The 12,814-nt window shown below is 44.3% G+C and overlaps 1 protein-coding gene across 3 annotated transcripts in view; it reads right to left on the reverse strand.

Annotated features, from left to right (window-relative positions):
• Positions 1-12,814, reverse strand: part of CCDC93 (coiled-coil domain containing 93) — a 225,763-nt gene that overhangs the window by 97,792 nt on the left and 115,157 nt on the right. For all 3 annotated transcript variants that reach the window (XM_030209955.1, XM_030209954.1, XM_030209953.1), the window contains one exon: positions 6,325-6,387. In XM_030209955.1, coding sequence (XP_030065815.1) covers positions 6,325-6,387 — 63 coding nt within the window. The remainder of the gene's footprint in view (positions 1-6,324; positions 6,388-12,814) is intronic.

The following is a 12,814-nucleotide window of genomic DNA, read 5'->3' on the forward strand; positions in this document are numbered from 1 at the left end:
ACTATAGTAGCCTATGGAACTTTGTAAGTTTAAGCGCTTTGAAAATGAGCCCCATAGTGCGGTTGAGGAGTAGATTTGTAGGTTGCCTGGGGAAGATCATGTTGCATGATTGAAAGGATAGTGTATTGTCACGTGATTTGTGGGTGGTTAGTGGTGTAGGATCGTTGTGTAGCGGTGGGGCATGTTTGTTTAAGGAGCCTGTAATTATAAAGTGCTGTTGAAAAAGTTGCGTGGGCTAGGAGGGTTCATGGGGGAAGGCTCTTCTGTAAAAGTGTTTTCTGAATTGTATGTAGTTGTTCATGGATTTTAGGACTTTAGGTAAGGTGTTCCAAATTTTGGTGCAGTTGTGTATGGGTATTGAATTTCAGTCCTTGACATTTGGGGAAGTGGAAGGTAAGATAAGATCTCACGCTGGAGGTGGTATTGCGCAGTGGGAGGTTTATTAGGTCAGTCATGATTGACGATGAAAGGCCGAATATTATTTCGTAAGCCAGTGTGCAGATCTTGAATGATATTCATGTTTTGAAGAGTAGCCAATGTAGTTTTTGAAGTAGTGGGTTCACACTTTCAAACCAGATTTTGCTGTAAATGAGTTCTGCCACTGTGTTTTGTGCTGTCTGTAATTTTTTTTTTTTTTTTGAGGGTTTGTTCCTTGCAGCCTGCATAGAGTGTGTTGCAACAGTCTGCATGGGCAAGGACCTTGGACTGTACTAGAGTGCAGAAGATGTCCCATGCAAAGTAGCTTTTTATTCGTTTGAGTTTCCACATGGTGTGGAATATCTTTTTTGTGGCATTTGCTACCTGTTTGTCGAGGGATAGCTCACGGTCTATTATTATTCCTAGGACTTTTAGTTCATCTGCTATGGGGAGGTTCGTTCCCATAGTGTTTATGGTAGTGAAGTGTTTGTTGTTGTAAGGTGATGAGAGTATTAGGCAGTGGGTTTTTTCTCTGTTGAGTTTCAGTTTGAAGGCTGCTGCCCAGGATTCCATGAGTTGTATGCTCTCCGTGATTTTGGTGGAGATTTCGGATGGGTCTTTCTTAAAGGGAAAATATATTGTGACATCATCGGGTATATGTGGGGGTTGAATCCTTGATGTGCGAGTGGCCAGGCCAGTAGGGGCATCATGAGGTTGAAGAGTATTGGGAAGAGTGGAGATCCTTGGGGGACTCCACACTCACCTTTTCATGGGGGAGGGGGGGATCGTTCTGTTTGTTTTTACTTGGTAGGATCTTCTGGAGGGTCAGGAATCCTCTGAACCACTCTACAACTTCCCCCTGATGCCTATTTTGTCCAGTAATCTTTGTAGTATAATGTGGTCAACCACATCAAAGGCACTAGATATGTCAAACTGTAGTAAAAGGATATTCTTGCCGATCAAGATCTGTTGTTTGAATATACCTAGAAGTGTGGTCAATACTGTTTCCGTGCTGTCCCAGTGATGAGAGATGACAGGTGATGTGAGGGGTGGATAGGGTAATATGCTGTGGCATCGACCCTATTCTTGTTGTCGTCTGGTCACTTGTGTCTGTTGGCTTCTTCGCCCCATGCTGCAGTCCTAGTCTCCGCCGGCCTTGTTGTTGTGCTGACCCTGTTCGGCAGGTCACAGTTTTCTGATTGTGTAAGCGTTGGGGTCTGCTTTGGGTTGTGGGTTCCAGCTGGGTGAGTGGACATGTGCTGCACGGGTTCCCTCGCCTTTGTCGCTGTGGACTGGGAGATCTGTCCACTCGTGCCGCTAAGGCGCTCCTGCAAGAGCCTGTGACTCTGCCAGAGGTCAGTTGGTTTCACGATGCCTGGCCCCCTTCCTCTCTGCAGGGGTCCCGTGGTATCGGTTTCTGTGTAACCATAGTTTTCCACCCAGCCCACCCATTCTGAGACTCGTACTTTCCTTGCTTTCAGACTAGAAAGTTTCAGGTTTGGAGTTCCTTTCTGCAGCAGGTAGGATATTCCTATGTGGGTTCTCTGACCTTTTCATGAGGTTCCTTTTTCTCCTCTCTTACCAATGTCCAGGCGCCATGCAGCATCGATCTCAGGTCTGGCTCATTGTGGCTCGGGTACCCCCAGTGTTGGTCTCATGGCCACAGAACTGTCGGGGTTTTTCCCCCCTTTTCAATTGGGGAGTGTCCTGGGGTCCCCGTTAATGCGCTATCCACGATTTAGCTTTGATTTGCTGGGGTGGCCCTGGAGCTCACTATCATGGCTCCTGCTCGGTGGCGCAATTGGCTTTAGAGTTTCAGATCATTTTGTTCTTGGACTGTGAGGTAAGAATGTTTCCACATGTCCGCCATGAAACATAGAATGGGATGAAATTGCTCTTGCTTTTGAGACCTAGATTTTTGCAGTTGGGTGCTCCCTTTATTTTACATTTTCTCTGTAATTTAGCGCTATTTTTCAAGGATCTAGATATTTTTTCTATGAACCTTTGCAGCTGTAGATGCAAACTGTGATATCTTCTACAAAAGCTCCCTGGGTGTAGATTTTCTTGTACCCTAACGTTATAAGATGTTTAAGGCTGCATCTGGCCTTTGGTTTGATCCAGTTAGACAAGAAAAAAGTTCTCCATTTATGTTGCTCCCCCCCCCCACCCTACATACTTTCTGTGGATTGACTAAAATAGACCTATTTGGATTTTCTCTGAGGACAAGCAGGCCAGTTGTATTGACACACATTGATGACATCATAAAACAGACCCCGGTGCGGACACTGCCTTGCACGCATTACTTAAATTTCTAGCAATGCCCCACCACGAATGCGTGGGGGTCTTCCCATCCGATGGGCAAGCGTGCGTCCATCAGTAAAATGATATAGCTGAAGATGACAGCTCCTAAGGGAGGTGGGAGTGTGTGTAAGAATACTTGGCCTGCTGTCCTTGAAGAACATCTGCTACAACAGGTGAATAACTTTGTTTTGTCAGAGGACATGCAGGCCAGTTGTATTCTCACATATGGGAATCCCAAAGTACCAGGTGAGTAGAATTGGGAGAGATACTCAGGCCCAGATGCACTAAACCTTAAAGACCCTTTTAACGACCCTTTACTGACCCTTAACGAACCGTAGCATGCATCAAAGGCCATTTTCCGACGAAGCTAGCAGCTAACGAAAACAGAATGCAAACGAGAAACTACCATTGAAATGTGGACAATTCGGAATGCACTAACCATACCGACGATTGCAACAAATCATCTACCGTCTGAAATTTAACGTGAGCTCAGACCTGTCGTTAAGGCCTGAGCTGTCATCTCCCCGCTGGCCCCTGCACCATAAAAATCATGTTTAAAAAGAAAAGTGAGCTCCCTGCTTCCCTCTGCCTAAAATAAAAATGAAACTAACATCAAAAAAGGATCGGGAGGGGGCAAAGGCGCTCATCAGGAGCGTCCTGTATGGACAGCCTTGCCCCCCCCACCCCGCCCGAGGTCGCCGCTGCTCCCCGGTTCCCCTGCATTATAAATAAAAAAATCAAAACACAAATCATAACTTTTACCCTTCCTCTCTACTTTTCTCCCCACAGCTCCGCCTCCCGAATCCTCCGCCCTGTGCCCCGCCCCCTCTGCCCCCTCCTGGGGTCGTCGCCGCCATTCCCCCCTCCATCGGGCCCCCCTCCTACTGGGCCCGTGCAGCGCCTCTCACCTCTGTGTGAAGGCGCTGCACAGGCAAGAAGAACAGCTCAGCTGATGCCTTCGCCCAGTCTTGGTTCACGTCTCTCTCCTCCTGGGCCTGCCCCCGTCTGACGTAAGTAACCTACGTAACCTACGGAGGATGTCGGTAGGCGGGGCTGGGAAAGAGGAAGGGAGGGGGGCCGGGGCAGCCTTAAAAGTTTTGATTTTTATTTTGGTTTTGAAGTGGGGGGAAGCGGGGAGCAGAGGCAAACTTGGGAGGGAAGGGGGCAAGGCCGTCCATGAAGGACGCTCCTGATGAGCGCTTTTGCCCCCTCCCGATCCATGCAACGTGTTTGTGTTTTGGGTTTTTTTGGGGGTACTTTTGACATTTGTGGCATGCGCAGAGCAGCCAGCATAATGCTTGGCTGCTCTGCGCATGCGTTAGGGGCCGATTACCGACGGGGATTACACAGGTTTGATGCATTGTACTTTACAGTACCGCACTGAACATGTGCGATTTTTTTTTTGGGTGCATCCTTCGTTTTTTAAAATTCGTTAGGGACTTTTACGTTTTAGATTTTTTAACGTTTGGTTGATGCATCTGGCCCTCAGAGGCCAGTTGGTTTAAGTATTTGAAGACAATGCAGTGTTTAGGATTTTACTCTAGACTTCAGCATGAACCAATGTAGCGTTTGTAAAATTGGATTAAGATGGTTGCTTGAGGTGGCACCTAGCAATAGTACTGCTGCTGTGTTCTGTAAAAGTTGGAGTTACTCAAAACTGTGAGATGTAATTGAATAAGGGGTTGAGGCACTCCAAGTGGTTAGATAAGGTACTCACAGGAATCAGCTAAGTAAACACCTTCATTTAGTTAGATTTACAATGGACTTGTGTTTTGGACAGTTCAGTTGAGAAAAATAAAATTACTGGACTGCTGCATTACAAGGGACAGCCTGTTCTATGGTCCTGATCACAATCCCATGCAGATGTCACTGATACAATTAACCATTAACAGACTGAACAAGCAAAAACACATGGAGGGTATAGCCATAACTAAGGGGTCCTTTTACCAAGCCATGCTAAACAGTGGACGATGCTGGTGTCAGCGTGTGGGTTTTCCACACTTTGTGGCCACTTTTAGCATGGTGGTAAAATGGCTGCTTTGCCATTTTTTGTAATGGCCACATTAGAACGTGGCCATTACCGCAGGAGCCCTTAACGCCACTTATTTAGCAGGTGGTTCCGGATCCTGTGCTTCTCCTACGCTAATCGGGTAGTGTGTGCTACCTGATTAGTGCAGGTACACCTACTCTATAAATAAAAAATATTGTCTAGCGGAAAAGTACTGCAGGACGTCTCAGCATATCCCATGGCAGTGCCCTTTTAATGCACGGTAGGTCCATGTTAGGCCTACCACGCCTTAGTAAAAGGATCCCTAAGGCATACGACTTTGCACAAACAATAATTTTAAAAAATACCATACAAAATTATATTTAATCAGAATAATAAAGAAAGGAGGCAAACACCAAAAGAACAAGTGAGACCAGCAATGATGTTCTGGAACAGGTTCCTGGAAAGCTCCTGATGAATAGCTTTATGAAAAGAATGAATCACTAAACGCAGCACAGCTGGCACAAGCAATTTAAATCATAATTTGCAGCACATCAGTGGCGTCAAGCAATAGGCAGGCAGATATTTTTAGGAATTCCGTGCACATGTGGCAGAACCAGGGTCTGTGAGATTAAGAGACTTAATATAAACAGTAAGAATCCAATATTGCCAATTCTTGCAATTCATAAGGATAAAAGGGCAAGTGAACTGTTTTCCATATGCTGCTTGGCCAATTCTTAACAGTGGGAATAGTTATTAGAAATCTGGTGATTTTAATTCCATGCTTAAATAACCATTGCATATTGTGATGAATCTTGAAAGATATCACATACTATGTTATTTTTATTGATATACTAGTAAAAAAGCCCCGTTTCTGATGCAAATGAAACGGGGGCTAGGAATGTTTTCTTCTGTGTGCATGTGGGAGTGTGTGTGTCCCTGCCCTCTGCCCTCTCTCCCCTCCCTCCTCTGAGTCCTTCAGTAAAAAAGCCCCGTTTCTGATGCAAATGAAACGGGGGGGGGGGGGGGGGCTAGCAAGGTTTTCTTCTGTGTGCATGTGGGAGTGTGTGTGTCCCTGCCCTCTGGCCTCTCTTCCCTCCCCCCTCTGAGTCCTTCAGTGTTACAGAGCCAGCGATTTGATTTCGTGCTCTGCTGTTTTCCTTCACTGACTGTTTGTGTTACAGAGAGGGCGGGGCAGACACTCATGGGGAAACCGGATATCTCTCCCCCTTCACACTTCCGTCTGGAGGCTTCATAGAACGTTGGTGTTGCCTTTTATATAGAGAGAAGATTATATTTTCCATCACAAGAAAAGAGAAAGAAATTAAAAAAAAAGGAAAAAATAATTGTTTCATTGAATTAACTATCCTATTAATATACCATGGGGCACAAGGGAAATTTCATTGTCCAAATGAGCTACAGCAAAATAAAATAAAAACAGTCTCTAGAGAATTACACCCTCTTTATAATAAAGAACAAACACAAAAAGGAAATTACAACACTCCACTTTTCAGCACTTATCAAGCAAAAAAGGCTTTTAGTAGGCAGGCTCAGAATATACATACTTAATATCCTGGTAGGACATCACAATTTATTTTTTTTTTAATAAATTTCGTTACCTCAGCCAGTTTTTTCTTTGCTTCATTGCACTCTGCATGGAGATCGGTTGATTTAGACTGTAGCTGTCACAGAAGAGAAACAATGCCAGTTATACCATTCATCCTAACAAATGGAAACTGGCAGCAAAAATCTTACTTCTTTCACAAAGCAAACTAAGCAACAACACTGCTATATTGGACCAACAGATAGCTGTGACCAACCAACTGTATAGCAGCCTTTTACTCTGACTGTACTGGTTGCTTAAGAAACGCAAAAAGCTTACAAGCATTTTCTACTACAATAGAAATGCAATGAAAACCATTCATAAGCCCATCTAAAAACAAAACATCACTTCACATTGGTGATTTAACAATGTCCCTTCCCAAACTAACAAATAAAACAGTGATAATGATATATCGTATCTGTGGTTGGGGGCAAGGCCGGTCCTAGGGTTTCTGGCGCCCCCCTGCAGACTATGAGGTGGCGCGCGCCCCCCAGCATCTCCTTTCTCTCTTCTTCCACCCTGCCCCTGCCCAGCGATTCTCCTTCACCCCCATCCCCCGCCGCCCTTGGTGCTTTAAATCTTTAATTTACCTGAGTTCCAGCAGCCGCGTCATTTGAAAGCCCTGCCCCGTCTCTAGCCTTCCCTCCCTTCGTGAGTTCGTTCCGCAGTCCCGCCCTCGAGGAAATGACGTCAGAAGGCGGGACTGCGGAACAAACTCACAAAGGGAGGGAAGGCTAGAGACGGGGCATGGCTTTCAAATGACGCGGCTTCTGGAACTCAGGTAAATTAAAGATTTAAAGCACCAAGGGCGGCACGGTATGGCGCCGCAGTGGTGCCCTTGAAGGCAGGCGCCCCCCTGCGGCGCTCACCCCGCTTACCGGGTTTGACCGGCCCTGGTTGGGGGCAATTTTCAAAGTGGGGGACAAAGACTGAATGCCCTTTACAACCATAGGCTTTACATTGACTGTCAAAGCAGAAGTATGTGCATGGATTGGAATATCCTGTCTGTGGAACTGCAAGACGTCGAGATGCCCTAACAAACAGTGATGGAGCCCAGAACAGGAGGAGTAATGCTAGACCTGGTAGTCACAAATGCAGACAGCACGTCTAGGGGCCTACATCACCGCCAGCGATCCTTGGACAGTATGGTTTATATACCTACTGTAGTTGAATGTAACTCACCTTGACCTACTACTGAAAAGTTGTGAGCAAATTTAAATAAAATATAAAAGCTAAGGCAGAGTCCAGTCACAAGGTCAAAGGACTAGATTTCAAAAATGCTGGCTTTGGCAAAAATGGACACGTATCTCAAAGAAAAGCTGGCGGGATGGGAAGAAATTGGGCAAGCGATGACTGTCAAATGCTCATATGGGAATAGAGGACGTACCATACTTTTTACAGATTAAAAAAGTGAGCAAATGCAGCCAGATGAGATACATCTCAGGATACTAAGAGCTCAGGGAGATCTTGATGAGCCTGCTGAAAGAGGTTTTAAACGGATTTTTGTACACTGGAGTGGTTCCACAAGATAAAACGTAGCCCATCTCAATAAAAGCAGCAACAGAAGTGGCTGGAAACTAAGCCTTAAGCTGGTACTACTACTATTATTTAACATTTCTAAAGCACTACTAGGGTTACGCAGTGCTGTACAATTTAGCATAGAAGGACAGTCCCTGCTCAAAGAGCTTACAATCTAATGGACAAATGTAGTGGAATGGTAGTGGAAAAGGTAATAATTATCCTTTCATTCAATAGCTTCTCCATCTATAATCCGGAGGGATGCAAGATCCGATGCAGAATGGTTTTACACAGGCAGGTCAGGTCAATAAATCTGATTGACTTCTTTAATTGGCAGCATTGTATAAAGGTACTAGATGCCCTAGATGACTGCTGAGCCTTCCGACCTCCCCCCTTCCATGCCAATTAACTTCAAGGCCCCTAAACCACCCCAATGTCATGTCTCTCAGAACGATCCTGTAAAAACGTATAATTGGGCATCATTTAAATATTAAACTATTTAGTATATAAAATGAGGGAATTCCAAAAACCATTTTTGTTATGATTGGGGTCTGAACCCCTCTCAAACTTACCTCTTTCCAGGGAGTCAGCTTCTTAGCTGGCTTCTGTTTCTTTTCTCTTTCCTTTCTGAGCTGGCTCTGTCTCTCTGTGCTGGCAGCTTCCAGCAGCATGGGGTTAATTGTTTCACTATACTGCACCTGTGTGTGTGTTGTGTGTGTTGCCTGAGTTGCTCTACCTCTCTTTGGGTGTACTGGCTTCAAGTGCTTCACAGGGTTGCATTGGTGTGGGTTGGGCCTCTCTGGGTCAGTGTGCTTTTGCCTAGGTCTAGGGAGAGTGACATCATCTGGGAGGGCCTTGATAAGGAAGTGGGTTCTTTCCTTCAGAGCCTGCGCAACGTTTGCTTCTGGCTACTTGCTTTAGGTCCAGGTTAGTTTAGTGCAGTGTGCACTTGAGACTTGTGTGTTTGACTTCCCTGTTTTTCCCTTTTGTTACGGTGAGTAGCATTGCTGTTAGTGCAGTGCTGGAGTTTGGTGCTGGGAGCTCCCTTGTGAGTAAGTGTTTAGGAAGCACCTTTTGTTGTTGGGGTATTTGGCTTTCCTGCTTGTTTCCTTGTGCTTGCCCCGCTTTTCCTCATGACCTGTGGTTAGCTGCTGTAGCTGGGTGCTTTGGAAGCACCAGGGTGAGAACCCATGTTTAGCTGCTGCAGCTTGGTGCTTAGGAAGTACCAGTGTTAGGTCTGGCATTTGTCTTCCCTTCCTTTTCCCTTGTGGTTTCTCTGCACTTCTGTTAGTGTAGGGCGTAGGGGCACCCCTGTTAGTTTCTGTTGGGAGCACTGCTGTTAGTCGAGGGCTTAGGAGCTTTTTCTGTTGGTGCTGGGCTTAGGAACACTTTTGGTCAATTTAGGAGTTAGGTGCACTTCAGTTACAGCTTGTTCTAGTCCTGGTCCCTGTGTCGTCCAGTAAGTCCTGCCGGCTACTCGAACCCATGAACTCAACTCTTGGGGGGCTTAGTAGCTAAGTGCAGGTGAAGCTGTGTGGACCAGTCCAGTGTGTGCCAGTCCCGTGTTCCAGTCCTGTGTCCTCCAGTCCGGGGGACCAGTCCAGTGTGCTCCAGTCCAGTGTGTTCCAGTCTGCTGTGCTCCAGTCCGGTGTGTGTTCCGGTCCGGTGTGTGTTCCAGTCCGGGGGATTGCAGTCCAGTGTTCCAGTCCCGGGGATTCCAGTCCATGTGTTCCAGTTCGCTGGGCAGTGCCTGCAGTCCCTGCCGGTGTGCTTACCCAGTGTTGGTTGGTGGGTTTTGCCTGCTGCTGTCGCGCCTCGTCAGCAGCCCAAGGGCTCACGTTTGCTCCAGAGCCCAGCCCCGCGGGCTCTGAACCTGAAAACCTGACAATTTTAACTTGTTCTTTTTAATCTACGTGGCTGTTAGAACTATTGTTTTGCTTTGACTGCAACTGCTCTTTGCTGCCCACTTGAAGCCGCTACCCTAGGCAATCACCTTGTCTTGCCTAATGGTTGTTGAATAGGTGACCGGAGAATTAGATTGAGGGCATATGCTAGATGTGGTTTACTTAAATTTTAGCAAAACCTCTAATTCTGTCTTGTATTAACAGCCTCATGAATAAATTGAGCAGCCAGTGGGTGGGGGTAGAGAGGGTGGGTTGGTCCCAACATGGACTGCATTAAAAACTGACTGACCAAAGACAAAAGTTTGTAGTAAATGTAATTCCTTTGGAGAAAAGTGAGGAATGGAATGCCCAGGAAATGGTCCTGAAACCAGTTCAGCTCAATATTTTTGTAAGCAATATTGTCGTAAAGATAGAAATATAAAGGTTTTTCTCTCCCTCCCCGCTTCCGCTCATAAGTTAGATTTCTCTATTTTTTTTTTTACCTGCTTCATATATCAAAGTTAACAGTGTGGTGGTATTGACTAAGAAATATACTTAAAACCTAGGGGTAATGCTGGATGTAGGTATTACTTTCACAACTCAAGAGTCTTTGAATCACCAGAAATGTTCTTTTCTTCTTGTGTATCAGGATATTGAAATCTTTTTTTGCTCAAGTGCAGCTTGGTCTGTTTAACTAAGTGGCTGTCATTTCACATTTGGATGACTGCAATACTTTATCAGCCAGGGTTTTGCATCGTTTTATAGGTTTTTTTTCAACTGCAGCATCTCAGTGATTGGCCAGACTGTCACATAGTGATCATATTATTCCAATTGCATTTGCACTGCATTTGCTTCCAATTGATAAAGCCAAATTTAAAATTTTATGTTCAGCCTTTAAGGCTAGTTATTGCCTTGGCCCTGCATATCTTTGGGATTAACTGCAAAGCGATGTGATTTCTAGTACTTAAGGTCCCGAGAGTCTGTTTATTAACTATTCCTCATGTGAACAACCTCATTTAGTGTGCACATGAAATACCTTATAAATGGAAGTAGTCCACCAGAAAGTGGAAAAAAAAAGGCTTGGCGTATTCAACAAGTTCATGAAGGCTATGAAGCAGATTTCAGATTTTATTACGATGTATATAGGATTGTATGATTTTAAAATGGTTTGTTTTATATCACTCCTTACCTAGAACACTTATAAATATTTGATATTAGTAAAGTTTAAGTATAAGAAGTTGTGCATGAAGATTGTTAGCACTTTATCACATAGGGAATTTTTAAGACCAATAAAAGAGAAATATTCTGGTACAATTAAAAATACGGGCATGACCTTTGCAAAAGGTATCTGAGGTCTTGTTTCTCCTACAAAAAAATTATATGAGCCAATTGTGTTTGAGCCTTTGTAAGAGGGTCAATTGGTCAGCACTGGTAAAGTTTTGTTATATTTGTAGGTAATACAATTTCCCATAATAAACAGAAGGAAAAGTTTACCTTTTTGTTGGATGAAAAGAAGAGTTGCACCAGAGTGGACACAACTGAGGGTGTAGACAAAATAAGAAATGATCTGAATTAACTAGGAGACTGCTTTAAAGCTTGCTCACCAAGTATTGAACTCAGAAGTAGAGTCAGGCATTTCAGGTGCAGAAATCTAAAGGCGTTTTATGTGAGATAGAGGAGAAAAGGCTGAGAGATACGGACCAGGAGAGAGACCTTGGGGGTGATAGTGTCTTGAAGATCTGATGGCACCAAACAGTGCGATAGGGCAGCGGCCAAAACCGAAAGTATGCTGTGCTGTTCAGAGGCAAAACTAAGAGAGGAGAAGGTGGATGTTGTTATTGTACAGGTTTGATGGTGAGACTTTGGTGTGTTTGATTTTAGAGGTCAAATCTCAATAATGATATAAACAGCCTAGAGGCAGTCCAAAGAAAAAGCAACTAAAATTGTGTGGGATCTATGCTGAAATGCATATATGACAAGACTTGAGGACCTAAATATGTATACCTACAGGAGACGAGGGACAGAGGAGGTATGATTCCTTTTAAGTATTTAAACATTTTTGTTAGGATAGCTCTTTTTTCATTCAAAGAACAGAAACAGACAGCAGCCTGAAATCATTAAAAACGGGCCACAAAATCGAAAGAGTTGGGCTCTACCCATTAAAAAGGCCACGGAGGATGGACTGTCCAAACTTACTATCACAACGGGAAAACGTTTCCACATAGTAAAATAATGTGAATGTGTGCAGTGAACGCCATATTATTCTAAGATGGAGAGTATTGATATGATTCTCCGACATCAACTGTACTTGGGATTAACAGATGTCTGCTACTCATATGGAAATGGTATTCTTTGTCACCTTAAAGGAAGATCTATTGGGGTCCATCAAAAAGTAGAATGCTCTTTGAGGGCCTGAGGCCTCTCTAGATGGATGGTAATACCTATTCTACAATCCAAAGTATGGAGTGCTGTTCAAGGGTTCAAAGAGTATTTTTCACAACTGGGTTAGAATCACACTAATCTGGGAGGTTTCAGATGAAGCAAATCCCACTTGAACCTAACAACTTAAGACTATCATAAATGGAGCATTGCATATGTGGTGGCAAGTGTCAACTGTACTGAGGCGAAAACTAACAGAACTAGTTTTGAGGCCAGATTCTGTAACACTCTAAGTTACTGAAGCAGTGTTTTTGAGGGCCAGAACTGATCTAGTGCTCTGACCTTACACCAGAAGGGAAGGAAAATGCTTAGCGGTTACAGTAAAAGACTGAAGGTTTAAATCCTGCTCCTCCCATTGATATTACTTCTAACTCTGAGCAAGTCACTATCTCCCATTTCCCCATATAACCACATAAACTAAGCTCTTTCAGGAAAGAACCTGTATTTTAAATTATGTAAACTACTTTAAGCTACAGTTACAAAGGTGGTCTAGAAAAAATACTATAGACCTCCTCTATTTGGAACAACAGGACTACCTAGTGGATTCTTTTTCTAAAGTCAGAAGAATTTGATACACCACTTATGAAAATAAACTGCGCTGCTGGACTTATTCATAAGGAAGAATATCTAACTTAGGACTGAACTTGAGGTTGCTGGCCTGCTTCT

This window comes from Microcaecilia unicolor, chromosome 7, assembly GCF_901765095.1.
Source record: "Microcaecilia unicolor chromosome 7, aMicUni1.1, whole genome shotgun sequence".
Classification (NCBI taxonomy): domain Eukaryota; kingdom Metazoa; phylum Chordata; class Amphibia; order Gymnophiona; family Siphonopidae; genus Microcaecilia; species Microcaecilia unicolor.